The sequence below is a fragment of the Equus przewalskii genome, chromosome 26 (genome assembly GCF_037783145.1).
Source record: "Equus przewalskii isolate Varuska chromosome 26, EquPr2, whole genome shotgun sequence".
Taxonomy (NCBI): domain Eukaryota; kingdom Metazoa; phylum Chordata; class Mammalia; order Perissodactyla; family Equidae; genus Equus; species Equus przewalskii.
In genome coordinates, this window is record NC_091856.1 from 34,240,292 (window position 1) to 34,260,663 (window position 20,372).

At 44.4% G+C, this 20,372-nt stretch overlaps 1 protein-coding gene and 1 long non-coding RNA gene across 4 annotated transcripts in view; one reads left to right on the forward strand and one right to left on the reverse strand.

Moving 5' to 3' along the window:
• MED27 (mediator complex subunit 27) overlaps positions 1-20,372 on the reverse strand; it is a 198,435-nt gene that overhangs the window by 27,863 nt on the left and 150,200 nt on the right. For all 3 annotated transcript variants that reach the window (XM_070595378.1, XM_008524281.2, XM_070595377.1), the window contains exon 5: positions 8,760-8,867. In XM_070595378.1, the coding sequence (XP_070451479.1) occupies positions 8,760-8,867 (108 nt within the window). The remainder of the gene's footprint in view (positions 1-8,759; positions 8,868-20,372) is intronic.
• LOC139079613 (uncharacterized) lies at positions 7,407-8,742 on the forward strand. Its single transcript, XR_011533364.1, has 2 exons — positions 7,407-7,537; positions 8,402-8,742. It is a non-coding gene; the product is annotated as an uncharacterized lncRNA (long non-coding RNA).

The window sequence follows — 20,372 nt, forward strand, 5'->3', positions numbered from 1 at the left end:
CCTGTTGTCTTGGTTCTCTTTATCCTTCCAAAAATTTAAAATTTTCATAGCATTTAAGACTGACTGAAACTTGATTTCTTTCGTTTACGCTGTCCTGGTTCGAGACCCAGCATTTCATAGGCATCAACAGGTCTTTGCTGAGTGGAGGAAAACTCCCAGCTCCCAGCTGCTGAGCATGTTCCATGCCAGGCCCCGCACCAGGCCCTCCACACGCTCCTCTCATTTAATCCCCAGAACAAGCCGCTACAGCTGGTCCCATGAGCAGCTGCTTTCCAGATGATGCGACAACAGTTCACAGCCATTCAATTGCCCAAGGTAATCTGGAGAGGCTTCTTACAAATGGTCTCACCTGGTGGTGCTCAAACTTGGCTGGTGTCAGAACCCCAGGGGGAATTGTTTTGTATTTTAATGTACAGATTCCTTGGTCCCTCCCTTGGAGTGTGTGAATTAGTAGGTTTGGAGTGGCTTTGAACGTGCTCCCCAGGTTAACTGTGATGGCTGGTCCGGTCAGGAACCCTGGATCCAAGGCTCCTCCACTTCACCAGTGAGGAAACTGGAGGTCTGAGATGACATGCAGGTAGGGCTCAGAGCACACCCAGGTCCAACCTCCTCTGTCCACACTTGGTCCTGCACAGGGCACTTCAGTGGCGCATTCTAACCAAACCATTCTAGTTTCACAGTTTTGTATGACAAATTAAACCAGTGCCTTCTCACTGTTTCAAGAGTTTGGAACAAATTAAGTTGGCAAAAATAGAATTACCCCCAATACAGTGCTGGGAGATAGCTCAAGGATAGTGCAGATAAAAGAGGGACTGTCAGTATGCCCCATGGGTGCTAAAAAGTCAACTTTAATATATGAGTTCAGGAGTTGAACAACCTGAAACACTTGGTCAATGGGGCTCTTGGAACCTGCCTTTGGGGTTGGCTAGTGGTCAAGGTAGAAACCTGAGCTGTGGCCATTTAAGCCTGCATGCTGTGTTATTGATTTTGAAGCACATGGGAACACGTGAAGCAATCACGTGGGAAGAGTCTCTTAGAAGACAGGAACTGAAGCATTGCAGTTGACATGGGACAGGTTCAGAGGTGTTTCTATTCTGAGGAAAACACCAAGCTTGGCTTTCTGAAAATAGTCCTTGGAAATTAAAAGTTGGGCTGTGAACAGGCATACATTCAGTTCTCCCTGGCTTCTTCCTGTTCACAATTAGTTTCATGTAAGTTTCACTGTGTTTGAACATCCGTAGGACAGTCCTCGAGGAGGTTAGGAGGAGTGAGGAGGCCACTCTGGACTTCCGCAGGGCTCCTGCTGGAGGGGGCGAGCTTTAGCTAACCCAAGTCCAGGAAACATCATGGGAGAACTCTGATGGACCAAACACTCATTCAGATTTGTCTCTCTCCCCATCACCACTGCTGTACCATCTCCTTCCTGGATTTCCACAAAAGTCCCCTAACTGCCCCAGCCCCTTCTACTCTGGCTAAACTGCTCCCCAGGAAGGTGGTGTCACTTTTCAGTCACTGCCCCTGCTTAAACCAACTGATGAGGAAAGAACTTAAAAAAGCATCAGAATTTTAATTTGACAGGTCAGCAATCTGTAGGGGAAAAAGCGACATGTTACCTCCAGATAGCTCTAAAGGAAACCTCAAAACAAACATGAAATTCGTTCCGTAAACCATCAATTCTGTTGACGAAAACTACTGCTGAGCGGCTCTGCTATTTGGGAGGACGAGTCAGGCTCACGCTCCGTTCTTGGAGCGGCAGTTCAGTCCAGGGCTTCAAAAATGCGGCATTTAAAGATTATTCAGAGATTGCAGATGAATAAGAACGACTTTTTGCATCTTTTAGTTCTACCAACTCACTGCCAAGATGACAGGGAGATGCTAAAGATTCTAAATCTAAACGTTAGGAAGAGTAACATCGAAGTCTGAACTGGGAACTAAGTTCTCCTTTCGGTTTAAGCCCACAGCTGTTTCTTCTTAAGTTCTCCACTCTTTATCCTCCTGCCTGTTCACATGACACACAGGTAGACCAAGACATAAACACAGGGCCACGAGAAAAGAAAAAAGAATCTACATACAGACGGAAAAGTTACAGTTTTTATTTAAAAGAGATAATTATTTAAAAAAACCTTCAGTACCTGTAAAATGTTTTAATAGAAAAATCATCTCGAGAGAAATATGCATAGGTTTAATTAAGAGATGGGCTCTCCAGCCTAACTGGCTTCTCAAAATACACTGGGCTTATTCAAGCTAAGCATGCCGCTCTTTTTGAAAGGTGGTTTAAACATTATTCAGGACCCTAGGGAACCGTTCTGACCATCTGGGACAGAAGGATGTTAGACAATATGCCCTGTTTACCAGGTGCACACGGTAAGAGCGGATCCAATAACAATGGGTTCCCCTTTTGCTGTGAACACACAGCAGGAGGTTTGTACTTGATTTTCTGCTAGATTTATGCCAAAGAAAGCCATTTAAGCAAGCGTTCTGGAGTCAGTGCCCTTCCTCTCCTCAGGGCCAGGAAGGTTTCAGAAATTCATTTCAGGGAGCCGGGACTCACCCAAGTGAATGTAAGCTTTATCTTATTTGCTGCAAAGGCGGAGGTGGCTACCAATTTTTTGCTGGCTGCGATATTCAAAGAGGAGCATTCTGGAAGCTGTAAACTTTCAGCCTGATGAACGAGAAATTATTCTGAACCATAGTTCAGGAAAAAGAAGGTAAAGCACCCCTCAGTATTCTGGGCAAGCATCAGAAAGATCTTAAAATAGAAAAGTCAACCTTATGGTAATTGGTGGCTGAATCTGCAGTCTTAAGAGCAGCTCGGGGACTCTGGGATTGGAATGAGTATTTTAGGTGTGGGCATGTGGTCCGCTCTTAGGTAAAATGAAAACAAACCCCACAGATGACCAACTGCTTTAGCATAGACACATGTGCTCTCAGGTCAAACACCAAGACATCAAGGGCCCTCTTGATACACAGGAAGAACGTGTGAAAATAGTGACAATCAGATTTACTCACTGAAAAGAAAAATCAGAACGACGCGATGTCAGCAGGCCAGAGAATGTTAACTACGACAATGACCCCCACCATCAGAACCTCTGTCACAGCCAGCGAGGGCAGACAACATTTACTGATGACTATGCATTTAGCCTGCACTGTACCTGTATTATCTTTTTAAGTCCTTCCAGCCAGTGCATAAGGATGCTAAAATTATTTCCAATTCATGGATGAAGAAACTGAGACTCAGAGAAGTTAAGCAAATTGTCCAACACCACAGAGTAATCTGTAGTGGGGAATTCGAAACCAGGTCTGTCTCCAGAGGCCCAGCTCTTAATCTGGGAGGAAGACTGCCTTTCAGCTAGAACGCAGACGGAGTGTGGACTCAGAGCACCCCCTAAACTGTCACAGCTTTTCTGGGGGCACTCTTGCAAAGTTCAACGTGACTAATCTGCTTCGAGGCCTGCTGATGTGACAATCACCCCACTAAAGGTCATTTAGCAGCAAGTGAAGATTTTGGCAGCTTATCAGAAAGTTACCAATTCTTCCATTCAAAAAATAGTACAATAAACCATAAATTATCTAAAATTGACACTTCCACATAAAACCTGTGAGCCTCACAGGGACTTCAACTTTTAGAGCTTTTATTTATTAGTAGCTTTATCTTGCAAGGTCGACAGGAGATGCGTCAGTAGGGCAGAATGCTGAAAACCAGCAATGGTGATGGAATTCTCCACGGTTACCCAAGGTTTCAAAATCATAAACTGCTATTTGGTCATCTTCTTAGGTCTGCCCACTCTCCTCTGGAGGATAAGAAGTGAACAAGTCTTACAAGAATGCAGTGTTACAGGTCTGTTATTCTTCAACTTTTCACTTTCAATCAGGACATACATTTGTTACTAAAAACTGCTGAAAGCACAATTTCGGGGCATCCTCTGCATATGAATTAAACCGGATTCCCCTTCTCCAGCTTCCCCTCGCCCGTAAGTAACAAGAGGCCATTTTTCTGAAGGTCGTCTGAACAATTTCAAAGGCTATAACAAATCAAAATGTTCCCTGCATCTAATATCAAACGGGGCTGATGCCAACACTTATTAGAGAAATCAGATTCAAGCTTCCCCAACCCCCTCGACCCAAACACACACACACATCCAACTTTGAAGTGGGAAGAATGCGGGGATCAGAAATTACCCTGGAGACAGCTCTGGCTGTCTTTGAAGGTTCCCTTTGATACCACCATTTCTTTTCCTCTCTTACGCTAGGAGGCTAAAAGCTGCCTTTTTTATTGATACGGGGTAATTAATGAAGCTATAGCATTAACATAACCTAAATCCCCTAATAAGAAAAATTCAACCGAGACACTTGGATTTCTTCAGTTAAATCTGACTGGTACAAAATCAGGACAATGGCCAGGTAGTCAAAGTAAATCTGCCTTTACAATATGCTGAGTCATGGCTCTTTGCTCCTCCCTGATTACAATGAATAGCAAGTCTGTAACTCCTAAAACCATTTTTATATTTTAGTAGAGGAATTAGTCTACTGGTGCTTGGTATCAAATATATGCCATCACAGGTAAAGGTGGTTGTTATTGCAAAGTGCAAAGTGATAGCCTTCCTGGGATGTGATGGGGAACAGCCTGCCAGGTCTGGAAACTGCGGGTGGCGCTGGGCCACTATTGTAGCAACAGGGCTAATCAACCCTTTCAGACTCTGCCGGCTGCTTTGGGTTTGGAGGGCATGGACAGCTACTTCTGAAGAGACTCTGACCTCTGTAAACCCAGCGAGGCTTTCCAAGCCACACCCACTGTGTCAGTGGCTGAGCTCTCCAGACTGCAGTAAACGCCACCCCTCCCCCACCCCCCCAGCTACCACTTAGGCATCAACTCAGCGAACGCAGGCTGCATCTTTGGAACAGCAAGACTGCAAGCAACAACTTGTTCTTGTAGGCCACACCTCAAACTCCAACGGCTCCTTCCAACGTTGCATTTTATTTGGGAGGCGCTCGACATTTCAACACATTAACTGCATTAACGCTTAGGTAAATAGATATATATATGTTCACATATACCAGTATCAGTATTCAAAACAGAACACCAACAATGTCTGCATGATTTTATTTTTATCCTTTGTAAAGGGTTCCGGAGAAAAGGGGCTAATCAAATTGGCTGGGATTAGCTTCTAGGCAGAGCAGTCATTTGAGAGCTTCTCTGCCAAATGTGGTTAACGTACCTTCAAACAACAAATGGACTCGGTCCTCTCAATCTTGCTATTCCCAGTTTTAGGGTCCCTGCTTACACTTGGGCCAATGTATGCCGTTGTACAAGGGAGCAAGAGGCCTCACATTCATGATAGGGATCATAGTAGAATTCAGCTCCCAGACACACACATTTTCTTTCTGATAAACAGAGCACCCACGCTAAGCGCTCATTAAGAAAATACGTGCCGTGTGCGCGCATGTCTCCTTTATTCTTTGATTTATTTACACCTTCACTTCCTGCTGCTTCTTTTAGTCCCTATCTCTAATTTTTGATTCTCCACTTTCCCATTCCTGCTAAAGCATTTTCACATCCCAGGCAGACCTCTTCATTATCCCCTCTCACACATTATCGGGCTTCTACTGTGTTCCAGGCCCTGAGGGATATCCTCAGGATACACAGTCACAAGACAGGTGGGCCCTTGGGGAGCTCCTGGCAGATGAAGGTCTGAGATCTGGCTCAGCGTGACTGTGGGCAAGTCACTTTACCATTTTAGGTCTCAGTTTCCTTATCTGGAAAGTGAGTCTAGGATTCAACCACCACTGCAAGCAAAGTTTGCTTAGCACAAGGTCTATTAGACCAATACATGCAGTACGGTTAGTATTTTTATTAATTTCAAGATAGACATGTAAACAAATAGTCATAATGTAGTAATTCCAGTATTAGGAAGAGATTGTTCAAAATGCTATGGATGTGTTAATGATGATAACTTGTGCTGGAAGCAGAGGCAACGCCAGGCCTGCCATCTCAAGAACCCACGCGAAGAGTGTGTCAGGTGGACAAGGTGGGGAAAGCACCTCAGGCCAAGGGCACAGAGGGTGCAAACGCATGAAAGAGTTCAGCATGTCCTGGGAGCCACAAGCAGCACATAAGGAAGACGAAATGTGTGTTAGAGAATGATGGCAGGGGGGTCAGAAAGGGAAGCGGGGCCAAATCACCAGGCATTTCTATGCCTTGCTAAGGAGTTTGGATTTTATTCTATAAGTCAGAGTTTTCAGAAGTGTGTTCTACAAAATGCCAGTGTCATGAAATGCTCTAAAGATCAAGGAAGAAAACAAGAACTTGGTGGTCAAGTAAGTTAGGAAAATATAGCCCTCTTGGGAGATTCATCAGGCACCCAAGAAAACCAAAACCACTAAAAATTTCTACAGTCAGGAACCTACTAAACTTTTTCTAACCCAGTGTTTCTCAAACTTTTTTGACCACGCACTGCTTTGTGCCTAACATCCAGTCACACCCTCCTTTCCTACTTTGGGAGGGCTGCTTTGGGCAATGAGGAGATGATGAAAAGCAAGAAATCATGTGCTTGGATGTGCATCTTACGAAGATAGCTCTGGAAGCCAAGTCAAGGGCAGACTGCGGGAGGGAGGGCAGACTGGGGACTGCGGTGAGGAGGCTAGCGCCGTCACCCAGCGGAGAGATAGAGAACCGAAGGAGTGGGGACAGACAGGACGGCCCAGCTGGAGAGAGGGTCAAGAGGGAGAACTGCCAGACCGCGCTGACAGACTAGGTCTGTGGGGAGAGGGGGAGGAAGGTGGAGCAACTGGGTGGTGACACAGTTAGCCGAGACAAGGAACAGCAGAGGGAAAACAAGTCCAGAGAGGAAGCCGATGAGTTTCGTGTTGGCCAGGCTGAATCTGAGGTACATTTAGGGAGAGAAGTCTGTCCTAGACACAAATCAGGAGTGATCACTATGGGGGTGACACGTGAAACCACAGGGGTGGACAAGAATGGCCAAGGGGCATGAGAGGAGGGAGACGAGAACCCTGGGGATCTGGGAGTCAAGGGCAACTGAGAGGGAAGGAACCATGTAAAGCAGTTGAGGAGGAGTCATCTGAGAGAAATTCTAGAAGTATACACACGAGACTAACTTCTAATCCCCTTGTTTTAAGTGCAGAATAAAAATTATACTTGTTATCAGTTCAATAAATTTGAATTTACCAGGTGGCAAAGTGTTAAGAGCTTTCTGTCTTATTTAGGACACTTTTAGTATGGGGCAATGAAGTAAATATAATGTTAAAGATATCAGGCAAAGTAGGTAAAATCTCTCCTCCTTGTAATCTGAATTCAGAATACGCTTCATCTGCATCCTGAATTTGGCATCTCTGACAGCATGGTCATTGTTGTTACTTAACTTTTTCTGTTTTATTCTTTATCTCCTCCATTCACTTGTACGTCCTTGGAGAGCAAGGGCTGTGTTTCACACACTGTGTGACTATAAACTTGTAAACCTTGAACAGAGACAACGCACAACCACGCCTCTCAACGACCGCCCACTCAGGGGCTCTTGGCCAGGTACGCACCGCCCCAGGGTCGCTTCTGCTGTTGCTAAGTAGTTTGGAATTTCTTGTTTAGAATTGCTGTCAGAGTTCATGAATCATGCACACGTGGATCATACCTGTCCTGATTATGCACTTTATTTTCCACAGTTGCTCCAAAGACATTTTAGTTTTTCCAAAAAGAAAAAGGAAATCTCCTCTTAAGGCACGTTTTGCTCTCAACGGGGAGAGTTGCGAGAACTTGGCAGAGTCCTTGGAGTAAGAGTAGCTTCCCGGGCTGACAACACTTGTGTGGTTGTGGAAATACTGGATTACTTGTTCAAAACACAAATCTCACTACTTCCTGGGTCACAGCTCTTATATAACACACTGTTCTGTGTGCTAAGCGACATTTGTCACCTTTTTTTGAAGAACATCCTGTCCTCATTATAATGTGGCCGTTGGGTGGTGAGTGCTAGCACTAACAAACTTTTAAGTTTTAATGGATTCACGAAGAGGAGGGAAAGCTCCTGAGAGAAGGGCACACAGAAGCCCGGTGCTGGGAAGTGAGCAGGTGCGCCTGGGTGGGTACCTCAGGCAGAGTCCTCATTCCGCTCGGGAAGCAAACACAAATGAAGGCTGTCAGCTCCCATCAGCATCCTCTGATGCTCTCTATAGAGCCATATGGACAGCGTGTAGTCAAGAGAGATTAGGGGTTCACACAGGTGAACTTTCCATGAGACAAATCACCCATGGAAAGAACTTATCCTTTTTCAACTGCAGTATTCAATACGTGCTGCTGTGGATAAGCGGCTTCCTGAGGGCTCCTCGTTAGCTTCGTGGAAAAAGATTGTCGGCAGGTTGTGTGTCAGACTAACTCGAATTTTCCTCATGGTTCTAGGAAACGCAAAATGCCGAACCCTGGGCTATTGATGTGCTGCTCGACCAGGCGAAAAAAAAGAAATCCATCTCCTCAGAAGACACATTTAATGAGGCAACTGGGGTCTAAGGTGATAAATTAGAAATTCAACTAAGGGCATCAGGCTTAAAGGAAAAAGCAGAAGCTTGATGAAAAATGCAAGGGGGGAGAGAGAAATGTTTTTTGTAAAGCATTCATCTTTATACTGATAAAGCTATGCTTGTTGATCATTTCAGCTATGATTGCTAGTGTTTAATGTCATTCATCTGGGACTCCACTACATTTGTTCTGGGATACGCAAAATAAAGGAAGAAGAAAACAAAGACTCCGGAATGCTTACCTTGCCATCTTCCGTATAGACATTTTCATTATACCCCTTCACTATTGTTCGATCGATGAAGAGGCTCCGCATGACAACGATCACTTTCAACACCTTTCCCAAGGTCACCTGTCAAAACACATGCATGTAAACATGAGAGTTTACACTTGAACATGCAAACCACATGAAGTTGGGCATGACTATCAGAAGAAGGCCCACCTCTCCCTCCTGTTCCGAGAGAGGCACAGAGGACACTGAGGGAGGTGCGGTGGCTGCCCCTTGTACTGGCACCCTAACTATCTAAGAACAAACTCACAACAACAGCAAATTCTCCCGTTGTCACTTAGAGATGGTGCGGGCCCCAAGTCATCTAACTCCCCTGAACTTATTTATATTGTTGGCTTATAAACCTCAGGAGAAGTTCCATATGTTTATTGTCTGCTGGATAAAGTAACATTTCCTTTTATTGTCTTCTGTCTTAAGATTATCTTCTTCAAGGCCGTCCTAGGATCCTGGCATTCTACGGTTTGGTGAGCACATCTGTTTTCATATTACGTCATGGTGCTATGTACACTCATGGAACACACAGAGAGTACAATAGAGAGATTAAAGGCAGGCACCAAATATCCCTTGGTTGAACTATCTGTTTTTAATAGCTGGTAAAAAGTGGAGAAGCAATACCAAATAAGTTCTGAAGGTAAATGAACAGTAGCTGAATTTTATCTCCAAAAGGGAACATCATCCTGGAAATACATTTAAGTGCTTTTACTCTTAGAACCTAAGCACGTATTATGGATTTTTAAAAAAACACCTTAAAAAACTGCAGTTTCATACATGCCAGGGAAAAAGTAACCCGCTGTGCTTGCTGGAACAGGCTCAGTATCAAGAACAGAAACAGCACCCTCGTTCCTCTCAGTGGCTCACATAAGCCTTCTGACACTTTGCCTAGCCCCTTCTTTGCATTTCCTAGATAAGACCCTAGAGGCAGGCTCCACACAGGACCCAGCCAAGGCCACGGTCCGGGTTGTTCCCATGAGGCTCTGACATTACAGAACAAGCGGAAAGGTGCCCTCCAGGGCTGAGTAGGACAAGAACCTCTGCCCCACACAGCGATCCCGGTCCTGCAACTCCAGCATGCCGTCTGCTTCTGGGGACGCCACCTTCCATCATCCTGTCCTTACTTCCCCATTCCTGGCGGTTTTTAACTGTCTCCAGCAACAACCTTCTTTTTCTGATTAGTCCAGGGTATCAATGAACATTCTTAATATCTGGTTCCTTCAATAACTTCTAGTGCTAAGCTGATGTTTCTATTTGTGTGCCGAAAATGGCACAGGTAAGAAAAAGACACGACACATTAATTACATTTAAGAGAATGTTAATAAAAACATCTTATTTCTCAATAGTACTTTTAAATTAAAGAAAAAAAATGTTTTTTCTCCCTAAAGCCCCAGTACATAGTTGTATATCCTAGTTGTAAGTTGTTCTAGCTCTTCTATGTGGGATGCCGGCACAAGCATGGCTTGACAAGTGATGTGTAGTTTGCACAGAGGATCCAAAGCCATGAACCCGGGGCCGCTGAAGCGGAGCCCAGGAACATAACCACTCGGCCACGGGGCCAGTTCCCCAAGTAATTTTAAATACTGTTATGCCACGTAACATTTAATGGGTCACTTCTCATATAACTGAAAATCACTATTGAAGGATGCCAATAAACCACCAAGGTAGGAACAGCAACTCTGCCTCTAGCTTACATGCAGTCTACTGGATGGAAGGGAGGGAGGGAGGCAGAGAGGGAGGGAGGGAGGGGGGAAGGGAAAGAAATCAGAGTTGTAGTTTTGGCATTACAAGCACTGACATTAACAGCCTCCGCTAGGCTACGGCGGAGGTCCATGAGACCTCCTCCAACAGGCCACTGCTTTCAACTGCACACTTTAACTCCCTGTGCTAATAAGCGCAGATAACTAAGCAATTGTTTCCTTAAAAAAACAAAATCGAGCTGACTTTAATTAACTCATAAATTGCTTCAGCAATTTCTCAAGTTTCTCAAGATAGAATTCAGAAGAAAAACACACTAAATATACTAGAAATTTTATACTTAATTTTTTTGTTTTTAAAAGTGAATTTTGGTATTTTAAAGTTAACTAATACTAAAACAGTTAACTAATAAATGCTTATCATGAAAAAATCTAAAGTTAGAGAAAAAAGGAAGAAAATAATTGTTAATAGTCTTCCCATTCAAAGATAATCACCATTAACATTTTGGGGTACTTCCTTTCAATCTTTTTACTATCAAAGATTTATAGTTTTTGAATTTTTAATTTGTTTATAATTGAAACTATATATAAAATTTCAAATCAAATTTTTATTTAAAATTATGACATAAGCATTGTTCCATATTGCTGTGCAGTCTTCAAAAACGGCATTTCACACTGCATGGCATTCTTTTGAGTGGATATACTATCATTTCTTTAACCATTCTTCTATAGTTGGACATTACTTGCTTCCAAACTTTCCCTAAGAGAAATACGGCTGCAATGCGTACTTTCGTTCACCAGGCCTTTGCTGCGTTTGGGATTATTTCCCAAGGATAGATTTGTAGAACTGTAATTACTGGGGCAAACAGTACAAACATATTAAGGCTTTTGATACACTTCTCCAATCGCTAACCATGAGGGTTCTGCCCAGCAGAAAGGTACGAGCACACCTATTCCGCTCCACTCTTGTCAGCAACGGGTGCTACTAAATCAAAACGAAACAAAAGGAAAATCCCCCTCCCCCACCTGGAAGTACCAATTTAATTTCTTTAAACCTTTTATTATGGAAGACTTAAAAACAGGCAAAAGTAAATGAAATAGTATAAAGAACCTCTGTGGACCCACCCCAATGTCAACAACTACAGCTCTTGGCCAATCTCGTTTCACTTCCGTCCCACCGACTTTCCCCTCCCTGTGCTATTTCGAAACAAATAACCGCCATGGATGGTATCATTCCATCTATAAATATTTCAGTCTGCATCTCTAAAAGATAAGGGCTCTGAAAACAAAAAAGCAGAACCAGATGCCATCCCACATCTAAAACAACAGGAGTTCACCAATATTATCAAACCCCAGTCAGTCAGTGTTCACGTCTCCAACAGCCTCATAAGTGCCACATTTTAAAAATTTGCTCGTGACAGGATCTGAACATAGTCCACACAATGCAGTTGGCTGACATGGCTCACAAGTTTCTCCCACACTACAGGTATCCCTCTCTCTATCCTCTCCCCTCATTTTATTTGTTGAAGAAACTGGGCCATTTTTTCTAGAGTTTTCCACAGCCTGGATTTTACTGATGGCATCCCCGTGGCGTGCTTTACATGTTCCTCCTTACTCTGTACTTCCTGTAAACTGGTAATTAGAGGAGATTCAGGCTTGATTTTTTGGCAAGACTACTTCACGGGTGGTGTTACTATCTAGGAAGCACTTGAGGTCAAGCATCTCAGCATGTGACGCTGGCAGCGGGGACGCGTTAGTTCACCAGGGGTTGCAGACGGTCGTATTCCAATGCGATCATTCAGTCTTCATTTATTAGTTGGAACATTTTTACAAAGAAAAACTTCCCCTCGTCTATTATTTGGTTACCCAGTGGTAGAGTTTATCATATAGACAGGAGAAATGCCCAGTTCTTTCCCTTTATTTACCAGTTCTCAAAACAATGCATTGGTTTACTAGTTTTCTTCCAATGTGATGGGTTGGTTTTTTTGCCCCCAACATTCTTATAAACTCACGGATTTAAACACATTTGATGTATTTTTATCTGATGCAATTATTCTTCTTACTGATGCTCAAATTGTCCTGCTTGAGGCCAGTGGGCATCTCCTTGAGGTTGAGTCCTTTCGTCATCACCTTAGTCTTTGCTGGCTTCCTTGCTATCTGGTACATGATACTCTAGGCTTGTCCTGTACAATTCCTGCCCGAGGCCATGAATCAGCCATTTCCTCAAGCAGCTCTGGTTCTCTTCAGTGGGAAACGGTATTTTAAGACCACAATAAGGGCAAGAGGGGCAAATAATTTTTGATAGGTTAAAATTTTGGTTTTTCATTTTATGAATCTAAATTAGAGTGAATATTTTCCTTCTCACTTTTTTTCTTATCCTATATTCATTTACATATTGAGGTTTAAGTGTTTTCTTTTCTAATAAAAAAAAGACACTCCACAGTCATACTTCCCCATGACTACTCCCACCCCCCAGTCACGCCTCCCTGCCATGGTTCCCACTCCCCAACAACGCCTCCTGCTACTCCTTCCACCTCCACTCCCACCCCCACCCCGTCAGACCTCTCCCCACTCCTCTTTGCTCTGCTCTGCTCAAAGTCCTGGGATAGGCTGGTTCTCCAGCCGCACCCTCGTGCGCTGTGGCTTCACAGAGGGAAGGTGTGTGAGCGCAGGAGGCTCATTAGGAGTACCCCAACGGCTGTGCCTTTACCGGCTGTAGTAGCTTACGGACAGGGAATGCCAGGAAGTCTTGCTCTGGTTCACTTTCATTACCTTTCCAGTCCGTAAGGCTCTATGAAGCTTGTCAATTCTTAGTTTTTACAGAGCCAGAAAGGACCCTGGCACTGATCTAGGTTGAATATGCAGAATACGGCTTTCTGAATTTTCCACATGGTTGTAATAAAACTGTATACACAACTTTGAGGCTTTGGAACCAAGCCTCAGCTGTGCTACTGGAAAGCTTGGCCCAGTTACGTACCTTCTCTGAACATCAGTTTCCTCCCACCTAATGGGGAGAACAACAGCTCCATCTCAGAATGGCTACAAGCAGTCACTGAGACAATGCACTGATAAAGGGTGTGGCATAGGCCTGGCACAGAATACGTTCCCAGGGGCAGCTACTGTTACTCAGCCCAAACTCTGGTCTAGACTTCGCAGAGGAAAAATGATTTGAAGCCAGTTAACATCAAAGCTGGAACCAGAACAGTTACTGCCTCCAGTTCAGTGAACTTGCCACTTAAGTTAATTTACTCTTTTGCTGTCACACTGGGACTCAAAGGAAGCTGCAGAGCGGGCGACAGTTGTGGGCACTGAGGTCTGAACAAAAATCTGCCTCCTGATGAATGACTACCAAGCAGAAAGAGGCTGCAGGCACAAGTGTAGGGCAGTTTAGGGGAAGATACGAAGCTGCCACGTGGGCTGATCTAGCCAGACCTCACTGACTCCCAAAGGAGGCCATTCAGTGCGAAGGTCAAGTGCACTGAGATTCAGTGTCACTTCTGCCAGTTTCAGGCAGTGTGACCCAGGGCAAGTCAAACAACCTCTTCTGCCTGTTTACTCAGCTGTGAAATGTGGAGGGGCCTGGTGAGGAAATCAAATGAGACGATCCATGTGAAACACATGGTTACAGGTATGGTGCACGACAAAACTCAACAGCTGTCAGCCTCGTTTCTCTTCAGAGTGTGGTGTGGTAGAAAGGGTCAGATGAGCCCTTTGAGCTCTGCCATCAAGGAGCTTAAAGCATGTTCTCTAACGTTCTTTCCAGCCCTCATTGTCCAGCCCTCCTCATTTGGGAGACTGATATGGCAGTGAATCATATACAGGCCAATGGACACTACTCTAGAAACGAGCCAACACTGGCCACAGTCAGAGGCAAAACGCCCAGGGACAGGAGCTGCAGGTCGCTTCTTGGCAACTGCTATCGGATACCACAAATAAAGCTAATGCCATCTGGTAATGAAGCGGCTTGCTGTTGCCAAGGTAACACTTCTATACCGAGCAGCACATTTCCAAAGAGCTCACTCACTACCCCTCCTGTGTCTGTCCCCGTGAGTGTTCAAATGGCAAGTTGTGAAAAGTCAGAGGAAGCAGCGTGCTTGCTCAACAGGAACCAAGGTGCACTTGAAAAGGAAGCTGGTAAGCCTCTCATTGGGGCATAACCCTTCTAGGGAAGTGCCCTTAGAAATGCTGTCACTGCCTAGCCCCTTGTCAGGGCTAGCTGTGCTCTGGGCAGCTGCGGCTGAATTGATGGTCTTCTCTATCTGGAATTGTTATCTCCATGGCAGGCTGCGAGATGCTGCAGCAGCGAGGGGGATGGGAAACTAAGAGGTACAGAGGGAAACTGGCTGCTGCTTCTTTCTAGGAAAACTGTAAAACTGGATAAAGCCTAGAGAAAACTGAGTCAGACCAGTCGTAAAAGGCTGAAACTCTGACAAAGCCGTGAGAGAAGATAAACTGGCTGTCACAGCTTGGAAGAAGAGGCCACTAGCACTGCAAAGAGCAGGGCAGTAACCAAATCATAAAACGAAATGGGGCTATGTGACTTGGAAACCAAGAGGTCAAACCAAGGGATCGTCAAAGATAAAACTGATGTTCTCCCATGCTAAAGGCCACTCGTTTTGCTCAACGGGATGAATCAGTTGTGCCTCTGATGATAAAATGCAGTGCAACATGGTGTAAGGTAAGAGAGGAAAAATGAAATTGGAAAGCAATTCCCACGTATGAACTAGACTTGAGATACAAAGTCGTTACAGGCCCAAGAGGTGAACGATATTTTTCCTTTTGACAAAGACCCAGGAAAAATGAGGCAGACACGCTGACTTTAGGTTCTGTCTACCAACAAGTCAGACAATCAACTTATCAGCAAGGCAAGAGAGCACGGAAGTTAGGTTTACGGACTCTAGGAGAAAAAGTGACCTGAGTTTAGATCTTGGCTCTGCCCTTCCTGGCTGTGTGATCTGGGATAAGTTACTTGGTCTGCTAAGCCCCAGTTTCTCACCTGTCAACCAAGGCTAAGGCAGTTGTGAGGAGGCGATTACAGCAGACATGTGACGTGCTTAGCACCATGACTAATGCATGGCAAGAGGTCCATCAGCGGTCAAGCTGCGTCACTCTCTTTAGGCCCCCTGTCATCGGGAAAGGCAACATGGCGCAGGGCCAAGAGCCAGGGCTTTGGAGCCCAGAGGCCCAAGTCCAAGTTCTGCCTCTGTTGCGTACAGCAGTGCGGCCCTGGGAAAACCAACCCACATGAGCTCCAGCTTTCTCGTCTCTAAAACGGAACCCTTTATAAGGAAGGACTGGACAGCTAGTGCTATGAAGTGTCTGGGGGGTCACTACTGGCCCTCACTGCATGGTAGCAATTGTTAATATTACTGCAGTCATTATTTTTAACAATTATTAAATACCTCACCTAACAACATCAAGTTTATTTTCCATTAGGTGGCTTATTCCATTGATGAGTGAATTTGAATCATTTTTAAGAGCCATCGATGCTAACAATTTGAGAACTTCTGATCTCCCTGAACTCATTCCTCTCTTCTAAAGGCAAAACTGCCCTGGATGGGGGGGGGGGGGGGAATTTCATCAAAGAGGACTTAACCAATTTGCCAAGTCTCATTAAAAGGTTTCACGACAAGGTAGGATTAAGAAATAACTTTCCATTTCATACAATAAATATAAATTTCCTCACAACCTTCGTCTCTCATCCCTCTGTGTCCCCCTCAACATTAACAAAAAAATTCACAATATTATGGTATGAAAAATCCCCCAAATTGTCAAAATAAAATTTAGTTCATTTTAATCTATAAAACACACACTCAAATATATAACATAAAGTCTTTCCAAGAAAAAGGAAAATATGCCTGTATAAAAATAAGGCATCCTGATTCCAAAAAGACCTTATAGGAATGAAATGGGATACAGGTGACAAAAGGAGAAGCTGACTATTGTTTTCTCAAACACACTGAAAATGCCAAGTTTCTCCCAATAGACTTGAAGAGGAACCCTCATCGGCACACACTCTGACTTGTCCCCTGTACTGAACAGGCCAGTAAGGAAGCCCACGGCACTCAGTGTTCCTGCCTTGCTGACCCCACCTGCTGCTCAGGGAAGCAGCTATTTTCTGTTCTGGGTGGAACTAGCTCGCCCTGGTGTAGGTACCCAGTTCAAGGGTGACTCTACATAGTGGTCTGGGACAGAAGGCTCGCCCATATTGGCTAGGCTGGGTAAACTGCCTCCTTCCAGAATCTGGACTGGAGAACATGGAGAAGATTGGGAAGAAAAAACAGCACTACTATGAGAAGGAGGCCATGTAGGAAGAGAGCGGGGGAGGAATGAAGGGAGGTGGGGAGGAGGAAGGGGGAGACAGACAGACGGATGCACACCAGAACCTAGAGCTGCCTTGGATTGCAAATGGCTAGCCTTTCTAGTTCTTTCCTTCCTTCTACCCAACAATTATTTTTTAAATACATATTATGTGTAGGCAAAGCATTAGGCACACAAAGATAAATGAAATAGATAATCATGGAGCTAACAGTCTAGTGGAGGAGGCAGGCAACAAATAAGTATATAAGTAAATAAATATAATTTGCAAAAAGTTTTGAAGAAAATGAACAACAAGGGGAGAGCTTAAAGAGAGATTATTTAGGTAATCCCTATGAGTGAAAAAATGACATTTAGATCAGATAATTCAATTATTCATTAGTTCATTCAATTCACTCAAACATGTATTAAACACCCACTGTGTGCAAGCATTGGTCTAAGGATTTGAGATGGAGCAGTGGACAGGACAACATATCATGAGTGTACATTCTTGGGGGGGGTGTAGGCAGACAGTAAATAAACAAAAAATATATCACTTGTACGGGGCCACGAAGGCAATAAAGCTGGACAAGGGGGTTGGCTCAAGTTCGGCTGAAACCTACCGGGTGAGACCAAGCAGGTCCCCGCAAAGTGCTGCGGCAGTGCGGTCCAGGCTAGGAGGAGCCTGTGCAAAGGCTCCCAGTGGGAAAAGACCGAGTGTCCGCGGACCAGACGGAGGCCGGCGGGCAGGCAAGAGAGCGGCAGGCACTGGGTGAAGGAAGGCTCTGGGAAGGAGGTTAGTTTGAGTTGGGGTGAAATGGGAAGCCACTGCCAGGTTTTCAGCAGAGAAATGACATACCTGATGTGTGCTTTTAAAAAACATATTCCTGGCTGCTTCTTGGAGGTATCAAGAGAAGAAGCGGGAGCCCACGAGAGGGGACGATGGCAGCTTTGACTAGAGTGACAGCAACAGAGAAAGTGAGAAGCCGACAGATTTAAGATAGAATAGCATGATTTGCCGATAGACTGAATGTGAAGGAAGAAAAAGGGGGAAACAAGGAAACTTCTAGGTTTTTGGCTTAAGCATCAGGTAGATGGTTTTGCTATTTACTGAGATGAGATGAGGAAAAAGAGGAGAAAAACAGGGAGTGGGGAAAATCACTTCCCTTTTGTTAAGTTGAAGATACTTTTGAAATATTTAAGTGCAGAGATGTTAAATGGGCAGTTTGGACACTGGGGCTCAGGGCTGAGGTCTGGGCTAGATAGTTCAAGTTTACGAACATCATAACAGGCCCTTGTTTTCAAGGTGGCCTGCGTGAATTCAGATGAGCTGAAACCCACGCACCTGAGCACATTATCTGGGCTCTGAGGGGCTCAGGGGTGCTCTTCCCTGACAGAAGAGGGTCTGCGGACTCAAACAGCAACTGTCCCTTTGACCAGGCTGATTTAACTCCAAGTGAAGGTGGTCCCCACACAGATCTGCCACCTGCCACCTGCATTAGCATGGTACCATGGTGCCCTCTGCGGCAAACTCGGCCCCGTTATAACTCCCCTTCTTCTGTCCATAACCTGTTAGGCAGCACTTGGCTTTTTAATATTTCAACTGTAGGATGTGTGCCAATTTGACCTTGATGTAGAAAATTTAATTCAAATCAATACGTGGACAAGGTCACTTTAAAATCCAATTAATATGAATGGGAAAATATGCCCTACAGTTCTGTGAGCTGAAAATGGAATAGTTGCAAGTTAACAACAACAAAAGAGACAGCCACACAAGCCTGGTTGGTCCTTCTGTGTTTGATAATGCAGCTAGCTCTTTTCTTAAATACATGCAGTAGTTAGAACACTGAAAAACTTTTTTTTTTTTTGGCTTCTATTTAGGGTAGCTTAAAATTAAACTGTAGTTTGTTTGAAGAAAAACATAAAATGTACTGAAAACTGTGAATTCCTATAACCCGAGTTTAAATAAATTAAACCCTGGACTTCAACTCGCCCCGGAATCCCTAGAGAAATCTAAGGCGGTGACATTTTTGGAACAGCAGCAATCTGCACATGACAGGGCACACACACAGCACTGTTTGCAGTGATAACCATCACAGAAGGGGAAACTGAGGTACTGGAATTTCAGTCTTATTCCCACATGTGTTATGTAACCAGGACTCAGGACACTTCCTCCTCCGATTTACCACCCCTCCCTCTACATTTCGCTCCTCATTAATGAGAAACGTTTATTTATTTATTTATTTTTTTAAAGATTTTATTTTTTCCTTTTTCTCCCCAAAGCCCCCCGGTACATAGTTGTGCATTCTTCGCTGTGGGTTCCTCTAGCTGTGGCATGTGGGACGCTGCCCCAGCGTGGTCCGACGAGCACTGCCATGTCCGCGCCCAGGATTCGAACCGACGAAACACTGGGCCGCCTGCAGCGGAGCGCGCGAACCCAACCACTCGGCCACGGGGCCAGCCCCGAGAAACGTTTATTTTATACCAACAAATGATAGGAATGTATTATTATTACTGGGTTCTTCTGGGTTGTTCTCTTTTCCCTCTGCTTCATTGCTATCCCAGTTGGAAACTCAGCTTTTCCACCCTTGAACCTGGTTAGAATAGAATATAAATAATCAAGTATCCATCTAAAGAGGAAAAAATTGCTTTGTAGCTTCAAGGAATGCTACAAATGAGGTAAAACTGGAATGGGATATTAGGGGGTGTCAGTGAAATATCATAAATCTATTTCTCAATTTATTTTACATTTGGATATTAAAAACAAGAGGCTGCTGAAGGGACCGCAGCTGAGCTACATGAGGAAGGTCCCACACTTTGGACAGCTTTTTCAGCATCCTGGGAATCCTCACTGATTTGAAGTGCGGATGTCCTGCAATGTGGAGCTGAAAAGGAAGCTTCAACCTAAACACTGCCAGCTAAGGTCACGAGGCAATTGTGTGAGCGTGTGTGTTCAGCTTTACAGGTTACACTGCAGCAACAAATTAAAAGCAGCCCAACTCTGCAGCCAAAGGACAAGCTGCTGCCTTGCACAGTGTCTGTTCTGTTCCCCCTCATGGACTGGTTCGGAGGATCATTTTGCATTCTCCTTCATTCGAAAATCATACAAGCCAGCAGACTTCCCATCCGTCCCTCGCTTTCCCCACCAACCTCGAGTTACCTCATCTGCTGCTAGTATTAATGCTCTTCACACACTCATTATTCTTTAATGATGCCTGTTTGTAAATAGCAAGATGGGATGCAATTAAACCATGAGAGGCTAAATAAACACACATGCTAATTAGGATCTTTACAAGAGATTTTTTTTTCATGTATAGACTGGAATTTACCTTTCATTAATCTAACTTAATTGCAATAGTGCACCAATAAAGAGTCAACACAAATTAAGTGCTCTAAATGATTTCTCCATATTAAGGGTGAGCAAGCGATCCTTCCTTTGGGTAACAAGCCACATTCTGCAGCAGGAGGGGACTAAATGGGAACACAACATGGCTAAGCGTTAGGGGAAGGGTTTCAGCAGTGAAGCAGGTACTGCACCATTATCATGATGCTGTTGCTTCAGATGCCTGAAGTTAATGAGGTC